The 14,834-nt window shown below is 34.1% G+C and overlaps 1 protein-coding gene and 1 long non-coding RNA gene across 2 annotated transcripts; one reads left to right on the forward strand and one right to left on the reverse strand.

The window, feature by feature from the left end:
* The first annotated feature begins 3,154 nt into the window (after positions 1 to 3,154).
* On the forward strand, positions 3,155 to 11,952 carry LOC127101464 (protein NRT1/ PTR FAMILY 5.10). The gene is made up of 4 exons (XM_051038894.1): positions 3,155 to 3,497; positions 3,571 to 3,788; positions 10,379 to 10,914; positions 11,017 to 11,952. The coding sequence occupies exons 1-4, from the start codon at positions 3,377 to 3,379 to the stop codon at positions 11,837 to 11,839; spliced, it is 1,698 nt and encodes a 565-aa protein (XP_050894851.1). The 5' UTR covers positions 3,155 to 3,376; the 3' UTR covers positions 11,840 to 11,952.
* Positions 3,673 to 9,982, reverse strand: LOC127101465 (uncharacterized). Its single transcript, XR_007794639.1, has 2 exons — positions 9,802 to 9,982; positions 3,673 to 3,970 (listed from the first exon to the last, which is right to left on the reverse strand). It is a non-coding gene; the product is annotated as an uncharacterized LOC127101465 (long non-coding RNA).
* Positions 11,953 to 14,834: the final 2,882 nt, after the last annotated feature.

Below are 14,834 nucleotides of genomic sequence, written 5' to 3' on the forward strand. Positions count from 1 at the left end.
ATTATGGTCGTAGCAGGTGCTAGGTGGCCGTAGCAGGCCACTGGACCTGGCTTGTCAACTGAAGGTGGAGGTTTTTGTATGCTACGACCAATGACAGGTTCTACGGGTGGTCGTAGTAGACCAGTATTTCTTGTGGATTTTTCCTTTTGTTCTAGACCTCTCTACTACGGCCCGTAGCAGGTGCTACGGGTGGTCGTAGCAAGCCTACTGAAGCATGGGAAAACTTCTCCAATATTTCACGACTCTCCTTGGTTTCTGCATCTGATCATCCTTGAATATCTGTTTGAACCTGAAAAGAGTAAAAACACACAACCCAAGCATAAAATACGGAAAATGGAAACAAATTGATGAAAAACAGTGAACAGATTAAATGACATCAATGGTAAAAGAAGGTGTAAAAACCAGTTAAACTTTATGACAAATGCAAATGACTCGCCTATTTTCACCTGTTAAAATGATAATAGCTATAACACAACTGGTGACTGATCACCTTACTATATATGTCCATATTTCTTGAGAATTATTTCTTCTGAATGTGTTAGTGAAGAAATATCGCACTTATGCTTTATTGCAAATGCAAAAGACCAAGTTAAAGTATTCCTAACCATGGTCATTCATGATGTGGGTGAAGACTGGGAACTCTCATTACCTACATTAAAACTTCTATTTAGGATTGATGGAACATCGCAAGAAGGTATCATGCCTCATTTCATGCTCAATGGGGATGAAGTGGTAGATCTAAAAGGATGAATTGTCATAGGTTATGTATTTGGGTGCATTTACCATTAGTGAAACACTATGTTTGTTAGCTATTAAGATAGAGTGATAGTTCTAGAGAGGTTGGGATATGAAGAATTCGTGTGGGATGAATGGGAGAATTATGAAATTTCAAACTGACTTCCCTAAAATGTGACCTATTTAAATTGAGGGCATGTAGTTGACAATTTTATGCTCAAGATTTAAAAGATAATAGAAATACTTGACTTCATTTGCACTACAACACATGAGCCGCCACAAGAGGGTTAAAGGCCCATAATATGATGCAACCTTGAAGACAATCATTTCGGAATATGACCATTACTCCTCTTCTCTAGGCATGCTATATCGCCTTCTCATTAATTTCCTATCGTGATGTCTTATCACGTTGCCGTAACACTGCGATCAACTCATAATAGTAAGTTGAGATGACTATTGGCATCACACAAAACTCGCTTAAGTAAGTCTCTTAAGACATTTATTGTTGTACGTCGACCATGTTAGCGTCTTTAGTCTTGAACTCTTTATCTTTTGAGTATGTCTTCCTTTCGTTTCTACTTTGAAACTAACTCGTTTGTCCTTTTCAAATTATTTTCACACCTGACTCTAAAAAGTCTTTTAAATCTTCATATTTTCAAGTATAACACCTTTTTAGTTTTAAAAATAGCATTTCTTCTAGATATAAATAGTAAAAAAGTTCAAACATTATCACATGAGTACGACTTAGTTATTATATACAAGAACATTGATACTCAATAATCTGAATTTGAATATAGAATTTCTCTTTCCCCGTACTTTGAGTGTGTTTGGTTGGAAGAAAATATAGATGAGAGGGAGAAATTATTTTAAATTTAAGTTGTTTGGTTCAATTGTTAAGAGAAGATAAGAGATGAAGAGAGGTAATCAATATCCTTTCAAAAGTCAATTTTAACCCCCTCCAAAATAGGGGATTCAACCCGACGACATATTTCTTCCCCATTTAGATTTAAATATTCTTTCATTAAATATCATTTTAAGTATTACAATCAAAGAAAAATATGATTTTATACTTTATGTCTAGTGAAATCTCTCTTCTCCTTTCGTGAAAGCAAACTAATTTTTAAAATTAAATTTTTTCTCATTTCCCCGCTTTTCCCCCTCTCGTCCGTTAAAATTTTTCCCCTACACTCGTATTCATTAAATCAAACAACCCTTTAAAGTGCGTGAAAAATTACTGACTAAAAAATATTTAAAACACAACACATTTCATTGATTCTAGAGTTGCTAAAATGGGTTACTCCATATGGGCTGGGGTTTGGGCCTTAAGAATAGAGCACATATAATTTAGGGTTCCCTAAAAAAATCCGCTATCCATTAGGGCTAACACTATCGGCCGCGGGTAGCTCGCATAACTATAATTTTTTAAAAATTATATAAATATTTATATTGGCTCACTCCAAACCAACCTATTGATTTTTCTCACCACACTAATTTTATCTCTATTTTATTTAATATTTCTCTTTTAAATATTATATTTAAATATAATCAAATTAATATCTATTTATTTTTTGTTTTACTTAACAATTTTTCGATTACTATTAATTTCTCTTATGTTAAATATTTGAGTATTATTTTATATAATTTAAATATTTTGTATTTAGAAACATATTATATTATTTATAACGAATAATATATTAAATATATTTAAAATAATATAATTTTTTATTGATTTTATAATAAATATGATGAGATTTTTATTTTAATTTTTATAAAAAAATATAATTAAAAAAACAGTCCTTTTAAGGTTGGATAGTCCGAAGCTTGTAAAGGACTGGACTCAGATAGTAATTTTTAAATCCATATTACAACCTATTTTTTTGACCCATTCCTAAAAAATTCGAGTCCATCAAAGTCGACCCCTAAACGAATCGGATAACCCATTTTAATAGTTTTAATTGGTTCTAATAGTATTAGATTTAGCGTGTGTTAGATTTTCTGGTAAAAAAAATTTAATTTTTAATAAATTGATTTTGATTAAAAATAAATTTAAATGTAAAGTAATTTATGTTTGAATGTAAAAATTGAGTTGAACAATAAATTTTAACATAAAAATTTATACTTAAAAGTTTTAAATTCTAAATTTAAATAAAATTAGTTTTAGAGGTACAATTAATTATACTTTAAAATAATAAAACATCTCAAAATAATTTCTAAATCAATTCTAAATCTCTAAAATTGTTATTTTTTATCTTTCATACACTAAACCAAACACACACTTAAATGTGTTAAATAAGCATTGACTTCACATCTTTTTCCATAGATATGCATTCATTATGAATATTAAATTGTAGTGATGTTGACTCATATTCAAACAGTTTTAATGCTTGTCTTTAGCGTTGTGTACCTAACATAAAAATATTTGCTGACATTCTTTGTTCTCTAAAGAAAAAAAAAACCAAACCTTTTTTTAATGAAAGAAAAAGTACTAGCACATCACTATTACACAATCACATAACCTAAGAAAGATAGACACAGCAAGTTAGTGGTGTTTGTGGCTCAGATTTAACCATATCAAATACAGCACATAAGCACAAACAACCCATCTTTAATGAAGAAGAAGAAGTAAATCGACATTGGTTTAATGGAGAATCCCAATGGCGTTTTGTTAGAACCTGATCTTGTAGGTGGTGCTGTTAACTACAGAGGAGAAGCAGCCGTTAGATCCAAATCTGGTTATTGGAGATCTGCTTGGTTCATCATAGGTATTTTCATACTATAACATACAAATTCGTCTTCATGATTTGTTTTTTGAGTTTGTAAATGTAATGTTTATAGGTGTGGAAGTGGCAGAAAGAATTTCATTTTATGGAATTCAAGGAAACTTGATATCATATCTAACAGGACCACTTAATGAGAGCATTGCAATAGCTGCAAAGAATGTAAATGTATGGGTTGGAACAGCTTCACTTCTTCCTCTCTTAGGTGCTTTCGTCGCTGATTCTTTTCTTGGACGCTACCGTACAATCATACTCGCTTCTCTCATTTATATCATGGTTAGTTCATTTCTTCAATTTTTGATTTTTTACCCTCTAATATAACTATAATTAATTTGCTCAATAAGTATCCATTACTCTTCAAATTTTTTAATTTCTTTAAATCCTGTCATCCGTGTTGCGACTGATCGACTAACAAGATCAATTCCACCGCGGCCCGCCGTTAAATGCAGAACAAAACTCTATAATTTGATAAAATACAAAAATTATTAGCACTTGATAATTCGAACATGGGACCCGAGAGAAATCCATTCTCAAAATTCAATCCTTCAAAATTATTTAAAATATCTTACTAATTTTTTAATAATACTCAAACGGATTGTGGTGCACACAATAGTCAATTAGAAATTTTATTTATTATCTATTGGAAAATTTAATAATTGTTAAATTAGTATAAAAAATTAATTTAATAATTCTTATATTATTAAATTAATTAATAATTTAAAAGTTTTTTTTTAATAGAAAATTTGGTAAGATATTATAATTTGATTTTATTATGGGTACTTTTATATATATATATCTATCTATATATATATATATATATATATATATATATATATATATATATATTATATATATATATATATATATATATATTATATATATATATATATATTATTTTATTTAGGTTTGTTAAATATAATTTATATTGTGGAGATTATTATGAATATTTATGTTGAGGTATTAAATTTGATTTGTGTCTAACCTTATTATTTGATTTTTGAGCTTAGTTATTTTGGACTTAGTTTATTTTGGGTGATATTTTTAGAAAACTCTTGTATTAGTTGAAGTGTCTAGATATTTCTTAGGGTTGTAATATTTTCTAGAATACTCTTTGAATGTCTAGAGTTGAGAACTCTCTAGAATTAGTGTGTATAAAGTTCTCCTTAGAGTACTATAAATAGAGATGTAATCCTACACTTTTGCATCAATCGAAAATACAAAGTTCTCTCTTCCATAAATAATTCTCTTACCAATCAAGTTTCTATTCAAGACTTTAATATTCCCACACACTTTCCCTAAACACAAAAGGGTTTATTTCTAACAAAGTGACATCAGAGCCTCAAGATCCTCAAAAAATGGCGAATGGAGGTTTCACTTTCCAAATGTCGATGCTCACAAAGAACAACTATGACAACTAGAGTATCAAGATGAATGCGCTACTATGAGCTCAAGATGTGTCGGATATCATTGAGAAAGGCTTCAAGGAGCAAGATGAAGTCTCGCTAAGCCAAGGTGTAAAGGAGACATTGAAGGGGTCAAGAATGAGAGACAAGAAAGCTCTCTTCCTTATTTATCAATCGGTGGATGGAGATATATTTGAGAAGATCTCCAACGCAACAACAACCAAAGAAGCATGTGACAAACTTCAAACTTGCAACAAGGGAGTGGAATAGGTGAAAAAGATTCGTCTTCAAACTCTTAGAGGTGATTTTGAACGTTTATTTATGGAAGAGTCTGAGTCAATTTATGATTATTTTTCTCGAGTATCGGCCGTAGTCAATAAACTTTACAGAAATGGCGAATATGTTGATGAGGTGAAAGTCATGGAGAAAATACTTCTCACTTTAAATCCAAGTTTTGACTTCATAACCAACATTGAAGAAAACATGGATTTAAGGACCATGACTATTAAGCAACTCATGGGTTCCTTACAAGCATACGAAGAAAAATAAAAGAGAAAAATTTAATAAAAGGAGGCTATGGAGCAACTACTACAACTCAACGTAAAGGAAACACATTATGCGAATTACAGGAGCCAAAGAGAACGGGGCCGTGGCCAAGATCGTGGGCGTGGATGAGGACGTGGAGGAGAATGAAGAGGCGATTACAATAACTACTCTAACAATGGAGAAAGAAGTTGGAATCCACAAGTAACAAGAGGTTGTGGAAGAGGAAAATCATGGTCGAGGTGTGACAAATCACAAATCAAGGGCTTTAACTGCAACAAAATTGGTCATTATCCATCTGAGTGTAGATTCTCGAAGAAGGTTATGGAGAAAGCTAACTTTGTAGAAGAAAAAGGCGGATAAGAAGAAACTTTGTTGCTCGCGTGCCAAAACCAAGTTGAAGAGAAAAGAAACAAATGGTACCTCGACACCGGCGCAAGCAATCACATGTACGACGATCGGAGCATGTTCGTAGAGATCAATGGAGTGACAAACAACAATGTCTCATTTGGAGATGACTCGAAGATACCAGTTAAAGGCAAAGGTAAAGTTCTTATACGCTTGAAGAATGAGAGTCATCAATTCATATTCAATCTCTACTATGTTCCTAACATGAAGAATAATATTTTGAGCTTGGGACAATTATTAGAGAAAAGTTATGACATCCACTTGAAAGAACATAGTATTTTCTTAAGAGATTGTAGACATAACTTGATTGCTAAGGTGCCTATGTCAAAGAATAGAATGTTTCTCTTGAACATTCAAAATGATGTTGCAAAGTATCTCAAGACTTGCTGTACAGGCTCTTCGTGTCTATGGCATCTACGATTCAGACATCTCAACTTCGACAGTCTAAAATGTTTGTCAAAGAAGGAGATGGCGAGAGGCTTGCCTAGTATAAACCACTCAGTCCAACTATGTGAAGGATGTCTAGTAGGGAAGAAATTCCGGAAAAACTTTCCAAAGGAATCAACGTAAAGAGTGACAAAACCGCTAGAGCTCATACACACCGATGTCAGTGGACCAATCAATCCAAACTCTTTTGGTAAGAGTAAATACTTTCTCCTCTTTATTGATGATTATTCTAGAGAAACATGAGTTTATTTCTTGAAGGAGAAGTCAGAAGTGTTTGAAAACTTTAAGAAGTGCAAAGCCCTTGTGGAGAAAGAAAGTGGTCTTTCCATTAAGGACATGAGATCTGACCGAGGAGGAGAGTTCATTTCAAATGAGTTCCACAAATATTGTGAAAACCATGGAATTCGTCACCCACTAACAGTGCCAAGATCACCACAATAAAATGGAGTAGCAGAGAGAAAGAACCAGACCATACTTAACATGGTGCGAAGCATGCTTAAGAGCAAGAAGACCCCGAAAGAATTTTGGGCCGAAGCAGTGGCATGTGCGGCTTACCTGACAAATCGTTCCCCCAATAAGAAGCGTGCATGAGAAGACACCACAAGAAGCATGGAGTGGAAGGAAGTCTGAGATCTCTCACCTCAAAGTGTTTGGAAGCATTGCCTATACCCACGTTCCAGATGACAGGAGAACAAAGATCAATGATAAAAGTGAGAAGTATGGATTCGTGGGTTACGACTCAAGCTCCAAAGGGTACAAGCTATATAATCCAAATAGTGGAAAGATCGTCATAAGCCGTGACATAGAGTTAGAAGAAGAAAATTGTTGGGATTGAAGTGTTCAAGAAGACAGGTACGATTTTCTTCCTTACTTTGAAGAAGAAGACGAAATGGAACAACCAATGATAGAGGAACATATTACACCACCGGCCTCACCGACACTAAGGTTGGATGAAACAAGCTCAAATGATAGGACACCATGACTAAGGAGTATTGAAGAGCTTTATGGGGTAACCGAAAATAGAAACGACATTAACCTCTTTTGCCTTTTGGGTGACTGCGAGCCTCTAAGCTATCAAGAAGTAGTTGGAAACATAAAGTGGAGAGATGCCATGGAAGAAGAAATCAAATCAATCACGAAGAATGATACATGAGAACTTACTACACTTCCACGAGGACACAAAGCAATCAGAGTAAGATGGGTGTACAAGGCAAAGAAGAATGCAAGAGGAGGCGTGGAGAGATACAAAGCAAGATTAGTGGCGAATGGCTATAGTCAAAGACAAGGAATTGACTATGATGAGGTATTTGCTCCTGTTGCTCGTCTTGAAACTATTAGACTGGTCATTTCTTTGGCAGCCCAAAATGAATGAAAGATCTATCAAATGGATGTGAAGTCGGCCTTCTTGAATGGTTTTCTCGAAGAAGAAGTTTATATCGAGCAACCACAGGGCCATGTAGTAAAAGGGCAAGAAGAAACAATCTTGAAGTTGAAGAAGGCGTTGTACGGACTCAAGCAAGCATCAGGAGTTTGGAATGTTCGAATCGACAAGTACTTTCAAGACAAGAACTTCATCAAGTGTCCATATGAGCATACACTCTACATTAAAGCACAAAATGGAGATATTTTGATTGTGTGCCTATATGTTGATGACTTGATCTTCACAGGGAACAATTTAAGCATGTTCGAAGAGTTCAAGAAAGACATGTCAAATGAATTTGAGATGACAGATATGGGGCTTATGGCATATTATCTCGGTATCGAAGTAAAGCAAGAAGACAAAGGAATTTTTATCACCCAAGAAGGCTATGACAAAGAATTACTTAAGAAGTTCAAGATGGATGATGCCAATCTAGTTGGCACCCCGATGGAATGTGGCAGCAAGTTGAGTAAGCATGAAAATGGAGAGATTGTGGATCCAACTCTTTACAAAAGTTTGGTTGGAAGTCTGCGTTACTTGAAAAGTACAAGACCAGATATTCTTTATGCTGTAGGACTCGTAAGTCCCTACATGGAAGCTCCAACAACAACTCACTTCAAGGCGGAAAAAAGAATCCTTCGATACATCAAAGGTACAATAAACTTTGGCTTGCACTATTACTCTTCTAATAATTATGAGATTATTGGCTATAGTGATAGCGATTGGAGTGGAGACTTGGATGATAGAAACAACACTACTGGTTTCGTATTCTTTATGGGAGATAATGTCTTCACTTGGATGTCAAAAAAGCAACCTATCGTCACACTGTCGACTTGTGAAGCTCAGTATGTCGTCACATCATGTATTTGTCATGCAATTTGACTAAGGAATTTTTTGAAAGAGTTAAAAATGTCACAAGAAGATCCTGTGGAAATATGTGTTGGCAATAAATCAACACTTGCTTTGGCAAAGAATCCTGTAGTTCATGAAAGAAGTAAGCACATAGACACCCGTTACCACTTCATAAGAGAATGCATTGAGAAGAAGGAAGGGAAATTGAAGCATGTGATGTCTAGAGATCAAGCTGTCGATATTTTCACCAAGTCACTCAAGTTGAAAACTTTTGTGAAGCTAAGGAATATGCTTGGAGTCACAAATCAAGTTTAAGGGGGATGTTGAAATATTAAACTTGATTTGAGACTAACCTTATTATTTGATTTTTGGGTTTAGTTATTTTGGGCTTAGTTTATTTTGGATTATGTTTCTAGAAAACTCTTGTAGTATTTGGAGTGTCTAGATATTTCTTAGAGTTGTAATATTTTATAGAATACTCTTTGAATGTCTAGAGTTAAGAACTCTATAAAATTAGTGTGTCTAGAATTCTCCTTAGAGTACTATAAATAGAGATTTAATCATACACTTTTGATCAAACAAAAATACAAAGTTCTCTCTTCCATAAATAATTTTCTTACCAATCAAGTTTCTATTCAAGCCTATAATATTCCCACACATTTTTCCTAAACACAAAAATGATTTATTTCCAATAATTTATTATTCTGCCGTGGAACAAGAATAAGAGAGATAGATTTTGATGTTGATGACGGTACTAGCAGCTTTAGTGCTGAAGCGGATAAGAATATGTCAGGTTAACACTTCAACACTCATGTTAATTACCTTTGCTTTAGGGCATGTATGAAAATATTTTTACGGTGGATAGGACATTCTCAATCCCCTTTTGAGCCTTGATTAGGCTCAAAATAGTTTCCCCAAACTTACTATGCAGAGAGGCATAGGAAGTCTTCAAATTGGGTCTGGCAATTTTAAGCTTTTGTTCTTTTGCGGGAGAATTATTTCTCTATAGGAATAATAATCCAACTTTTGATTAACGTTTTCTTTTATCTGATAGTTGGGACGACATGATTAAAATGGGAGTTGATCCTAATAATTAGTTTCATAATCCTGGAAAAAATGTCAAGTTTTTTAATTCCAAAAAAGAAGTCAAGTTTTTAAATTAATTTTCTAAAAGGACATTACAAGATATAAGTTAAAATATAAGAAAGAAACTAACCTTTAAAGAGTGTCTAGATTCCACATCGCCAAAGTGTCCAATTCCGCCTCGCCATAGAATTTCTAAGAAAAAAGGGGTTCGTCTTCCACCCTACCACATGAGTCCCATAATAGAGGTACTCAATTCCACAGTAAAAGTTACAACGACAAGAATGGTCTAATATTTAGACACAATAATTGAAAAATAAAATAACTTTAAAGGATAACAAAGGAAAGAGTGATATCATTTTATAGAACTAACAAAATATTTGTACATTCACACTAGCAAGTAATCTGTTGCTAAATAAATTTAGACATTATATTATTAAAATGCTAAAGAAAATATTTTTAAATATTTTCAAAATTTATGTAAAATTATTTAAATATAATATGCTTTTACATTTTAAAGTAAAATATTCATACATATACTCATCTGTCAATTTAAGCAGAGTTTCAAACATATGTTTCCTGCAATTGTTTTCAGATCCTTTTAATTTTGTTCTAGACTTTTTAAAAAACTTTTCATTAAATATACTGATGATAACTCTATTGCCTCAATTTTTTTTTGATGTTGGTCATTGGCTTAATATGAATAACAGGGATTGGTGTTGTTAACATTATCAGCCATGCTTCCTTCCCTCACTAAATCTAAATGCCAAGTTGATAGTAAATTCATATTATGCTCCCAACATTCACAAGTAATCTTATTCTTCATCTCACTCTATCTAGTTGCCATTGGACAAGGTGGACATAAACCTTGTGTTCAAGCTTTTGGCGCGGATCAATTCGACGAACAACATCCAAAGGAGCACAGGGCCAGAAGCTCTTTCTTTAATTGGTGGTATTTTACGGTGCTTGCAGGTTGCACGTTGATAATCTCGATCTTGAACTATATACAAGATAACTATAGTTGGGTTGTTGGATTTGGAATCCCTTGTATTGTAATGACGATTGGTTTGCTTGTTTTCTTGTGCGGAACAAAGACATATAGGTTTAACATTAAGGATAATGACAAGAGTCCTTTTCTTAGAATCGGTCGTGTATTTACCGCGGCAATAAGAAATTGGCGAAATACCTTATCCAACACATCTATTGATGATGGAATGCTTCTGCGTCAAGGTTCTGAACCGTTCAGGTAGGAATAACAGTTATAATTTATGCTTGTTTTTCAATTCTAACAAAAGCCCTAAATGATTATGATTATTTTGACCTGATTTGTATTTTGCTACATTGATAGCTTCCTCAACAAGGCATTGCTAACACCAAAGGGATCCAAAGAAGGTAATACTTGTAGCCTTGTTGAGGTGGAAGAAGCCAAGGCAATGCTAAGGTTGGTTCCAATTTGGACTACATCTTTGGTTTACGGTATCGTCTTTGCTCAAGTTTTTACATTCTTCACCAAGCAAGGCAAATCTATGAAGAGAACAATATTTCCCGGTTTTGATATTCCGCCTGCTTCACTTCAATCGATAAACGGTATCGCCATTATTCTCTTCAACCCTATATACGACCGCATATTTGTGCCAGCAGCACGAGCTATCACCGGAAAACCCTCAGGGATCACAATGCTTCAAAGAATTGGAACTGGAATATTTTTATCCATATTCACAATGTTAATTGCTGTCTTTGTTGAGAATAAGAGACTAAGAATAGCACAAGAGTATGGTCTTATTGATGATCCTAATGCAACTGTGCCAATGAGTTTATGGTGGTTGATTCCTCAATACTCTTTGTTAGGAGTTTCTGAGGTTTTTACTATGGTTGGTCTTCAAGAATTTTTCTATGATCAAGTCCCAAATGAACTAAGAAGCATGGGGCTTGCACTCTATTTGAGTATTGTTGGTGTTGGAAGCTTTCTTAGTGGCTTTCTCATTTCTCTAATTGAAAATTTGAGTGGCAAAGATGGTGATGAAAGTTGGTTTTGTGACAACATCAATAAGGCACATTTTGATTACTTTTATTGCCTTCTTGCTGGATTAAGTATGGTGGGGTTTACTTTGTTCCTTTATTTTGCAAAATATTACACTTATAATCACAAAGGTGCCATCACACAAACATAATCACTCTGTAATTTTTCTATTTTGTCATATTTGTCTACGAGGCCTGTTTGGTATGAATGATACATTAATGCATTGATAACAGAGTTAAAGTTGTTAAAATATGTTAGTTCATATGGGCCAGCCTGCTATGAATAGATTAATGGACACCATCCAACTTCATCAATACCTTGCTAGCATTCTTTCTGAGAATTTTAGCAGAAGTTTTCATATCTTAGTGTTTGATTTCATATGATAGTGAAATTTTTTTTATTAGTAAAATAATTGTACTCAGAGAAAACAGATACTGAAACATCAGTGTTGGGGCATTCTCAAACTGAAGGTGGAGTTCATAAACTAAAAGCTACTTCATTCCAATGCTATTAGCTTTCTTATTGCTCAGAACATTCCAATTCTATCAATATCGAAAAGCTTCTTGGTTGACTAGACTCGAAAAACATCAAAGAAATTTGATAAGGAAATGTCCAATATATTAATTAGGCACCTTTTTAAATGTTTCAAACATTGTTTTCATTCAATTTCTTGGCACCAAGTCATCATAATGCCGAACTATTATTTACTAGACAAGCAGTTAATAAACCAAGACAAACAGTTAACGAAACAGTTAAAATACTAATAAATCATTATGCTAATAAAATTTTAAGAGTTCAAACATTGAAACTCCAAGTTATAACATATCCGAGCAGGTAGAGTAGATGACTAAGAACTCTGGTGCATAGAGTTTTGGTGCAGGAGTTGATTACGAAGAGCACTCACATATTTGAGTAGATAAAATAGTTCTCATAGGTTCTCACAATAAAAGGATTGAGCGGTCTCGCGCATCCTATACTCTCTAGCGTAGATGAGATAGAGTTGGACGGGGTAGAGATCTCGATGCATAGCTTGATACTATTGTTGTTGACGATGTAGACATGGAGGTGGAAACTCAGACTAACACGAAGGTGACGACTCAGCCTGAGACAAAGTTGTCTGTGTTAATTAGGAAATAATCAAACACATTTATTGTAAATAATTTATATTCATAGAATAGAAAATTAGCTATTAAGAGCCGTAATTAGTTGTGATTAGTCATTATGAGTTGTAATTACTGACACTATTATATATAATATCAAATGCAATGAGTAAGGCATCAAGCCAAAATTTCTAACATGGTATCAGAAGGTTCGATCTAACCTGTGAATCCTTGTTCTTTTGGCTGAAATAGCGACACCCCACTGGGTCGCTCTTGAAATCTTGTTTCTTGTTAGAATAGATTTGCTGCACGATGGAAAATGAAAAGAATTTTTGTGTCCGTTTTACCGGCAAAAATTATTCTGTATGGGAATTTCAATTCAAGATGTATGTTAAAGGAAAGGGATTATGGAGTCATCTAGATGATGTTTCTAAGGCACCGACGGAGAAAACTGCTTTAGATGCGTGGGAAACTAAAGATGCTCAAATCATCACTTGGATTCTCAAGAGTATTGATCCTCAGATGATCAATAATTTACGCTCTTTTTCAACTGCTTAAGAAATGTAGAATTATTTGAAGCGCATTTACAACCAGGACAATTCGGCAAAACGTTTTCAGTTGGAGGTAGAAATAGCCAACTATAAACAAGGTGCTTTGTCTATTCAAGAATACTATTCTGGTTTCTTAAATCTCTGGACAAAACACTCTTATATTATACATGCTGATGTTCCCAAGACCTCTCTCGCGGCTGTTCAAGAGGTTTACAACACCAATGGGCGAGATCAATTTCTCATGAAATTACGTCTAGAATTTGAGGTTGTCAGAGGTGCCTTGCTGAATAGGAATCCTGTTCCTTCTTTAGATACATGTGTTGGAGAACTTCTAAGGGAGGAACAACGTCTTATTACTCAAGGAGCCATGTCTCATGAAGCTACCATTTTCGAGCCCGTGACGGTTGCATATGCTGCTCAAAGTAAAGGTAAAAGTCGTGATATGAGACAGGTTCAATGTTTCTCTTGCAAACAATTTGGTCATATTGCTCGTAGTTGCAATAAGAAGTTTTGTAATTACTGCAAGAACCATGGTCATATTATCTCTGAGTGTCCCACACGTCCTCCACGACCAACATAACATTCAATACAGGCATTCCATGCAACTACAAATCATGTGGTTGGTCCATCCACTAATGGGGCATCAAACAATAGTGCTATACAACCTGAATTGATTCAACAAATGGTACTTTCCGCTCTTTCGACATTGGGAATTCAGGGTAAGTCTTCTAATGTTTCTAGCCCATGGTTTCTTGATTCGGGTGCATCCAATCACATGACAGGTTCTTCAGAGCATTTGCACAATTTACATTCTTATCATGGTAATCAGAAAATTCAAATAGCTGATGGTAATACTTTATCTATTACTGATATTGGCGACATAAACTCTGATTTTTGGGACGTGCTTGTATCACCTGAACTTGTGTCTAATTTATTATCTGTTGGTCAATTGGTAGATAAAAATTACGATGTTAACTTTTCTAGTGATGGTTGTCTTGTGCAGGAGAAGGTGTCAGGGAAGGTGATCGCGAAGGGGCCTAAAGTGGGAAGATTGTTTCCACTCCAGTTTATTTCTAATCATATATCTCTTGCTTGTAATAATGTTTGAACTCTTATGAGGATTGACATAGAAAATTAGGTCATCCAAACTCTGTTGTTTTGTCCCATTTATTCAAAAATGGTTTGTTGGGAAATAAAAATGTTTCTAATGCCTCTATTTCATGTTCTGTTTGCAAATTGGCTAAGAGTAAAACACTTCCTTTCCCGTCTGGTGCTTATCGTGCTTCCACTTGTTTTGAAATGATTCATAGTGATGTATGGAGTATGTCTCCTATAGTTTCTCATTCTCACTATAAATATTTTATCACATTTATTGATGATTATAGTCGTTTTGTTTGGATATATTTCCTTCGGTCTAAATCTGAAGTGTTTTCTATGTTTAAGAAATTTTTGACATATGTTGAAACTCAATTTCAAGCAAGTGTTAAATTTTTTC

Source organism: Lathyrus oleraceus, chromosome 7 (genome assembly GCF_024323335.1).
Source record: "Lathyrus oleraceus cultivar Zhongwan6 chromosome 7, CAAS_Psat_ZW6_1.0, whole genome shotgun sequence".
Taxonomy (NCBI): domain Eukaryota; kingdom Viridiplantae; phylum Streptophyta; class Magnoliopsida; order Fabales; family Fabaceae; genus Lathyrus; species Lathyrus oleraceus.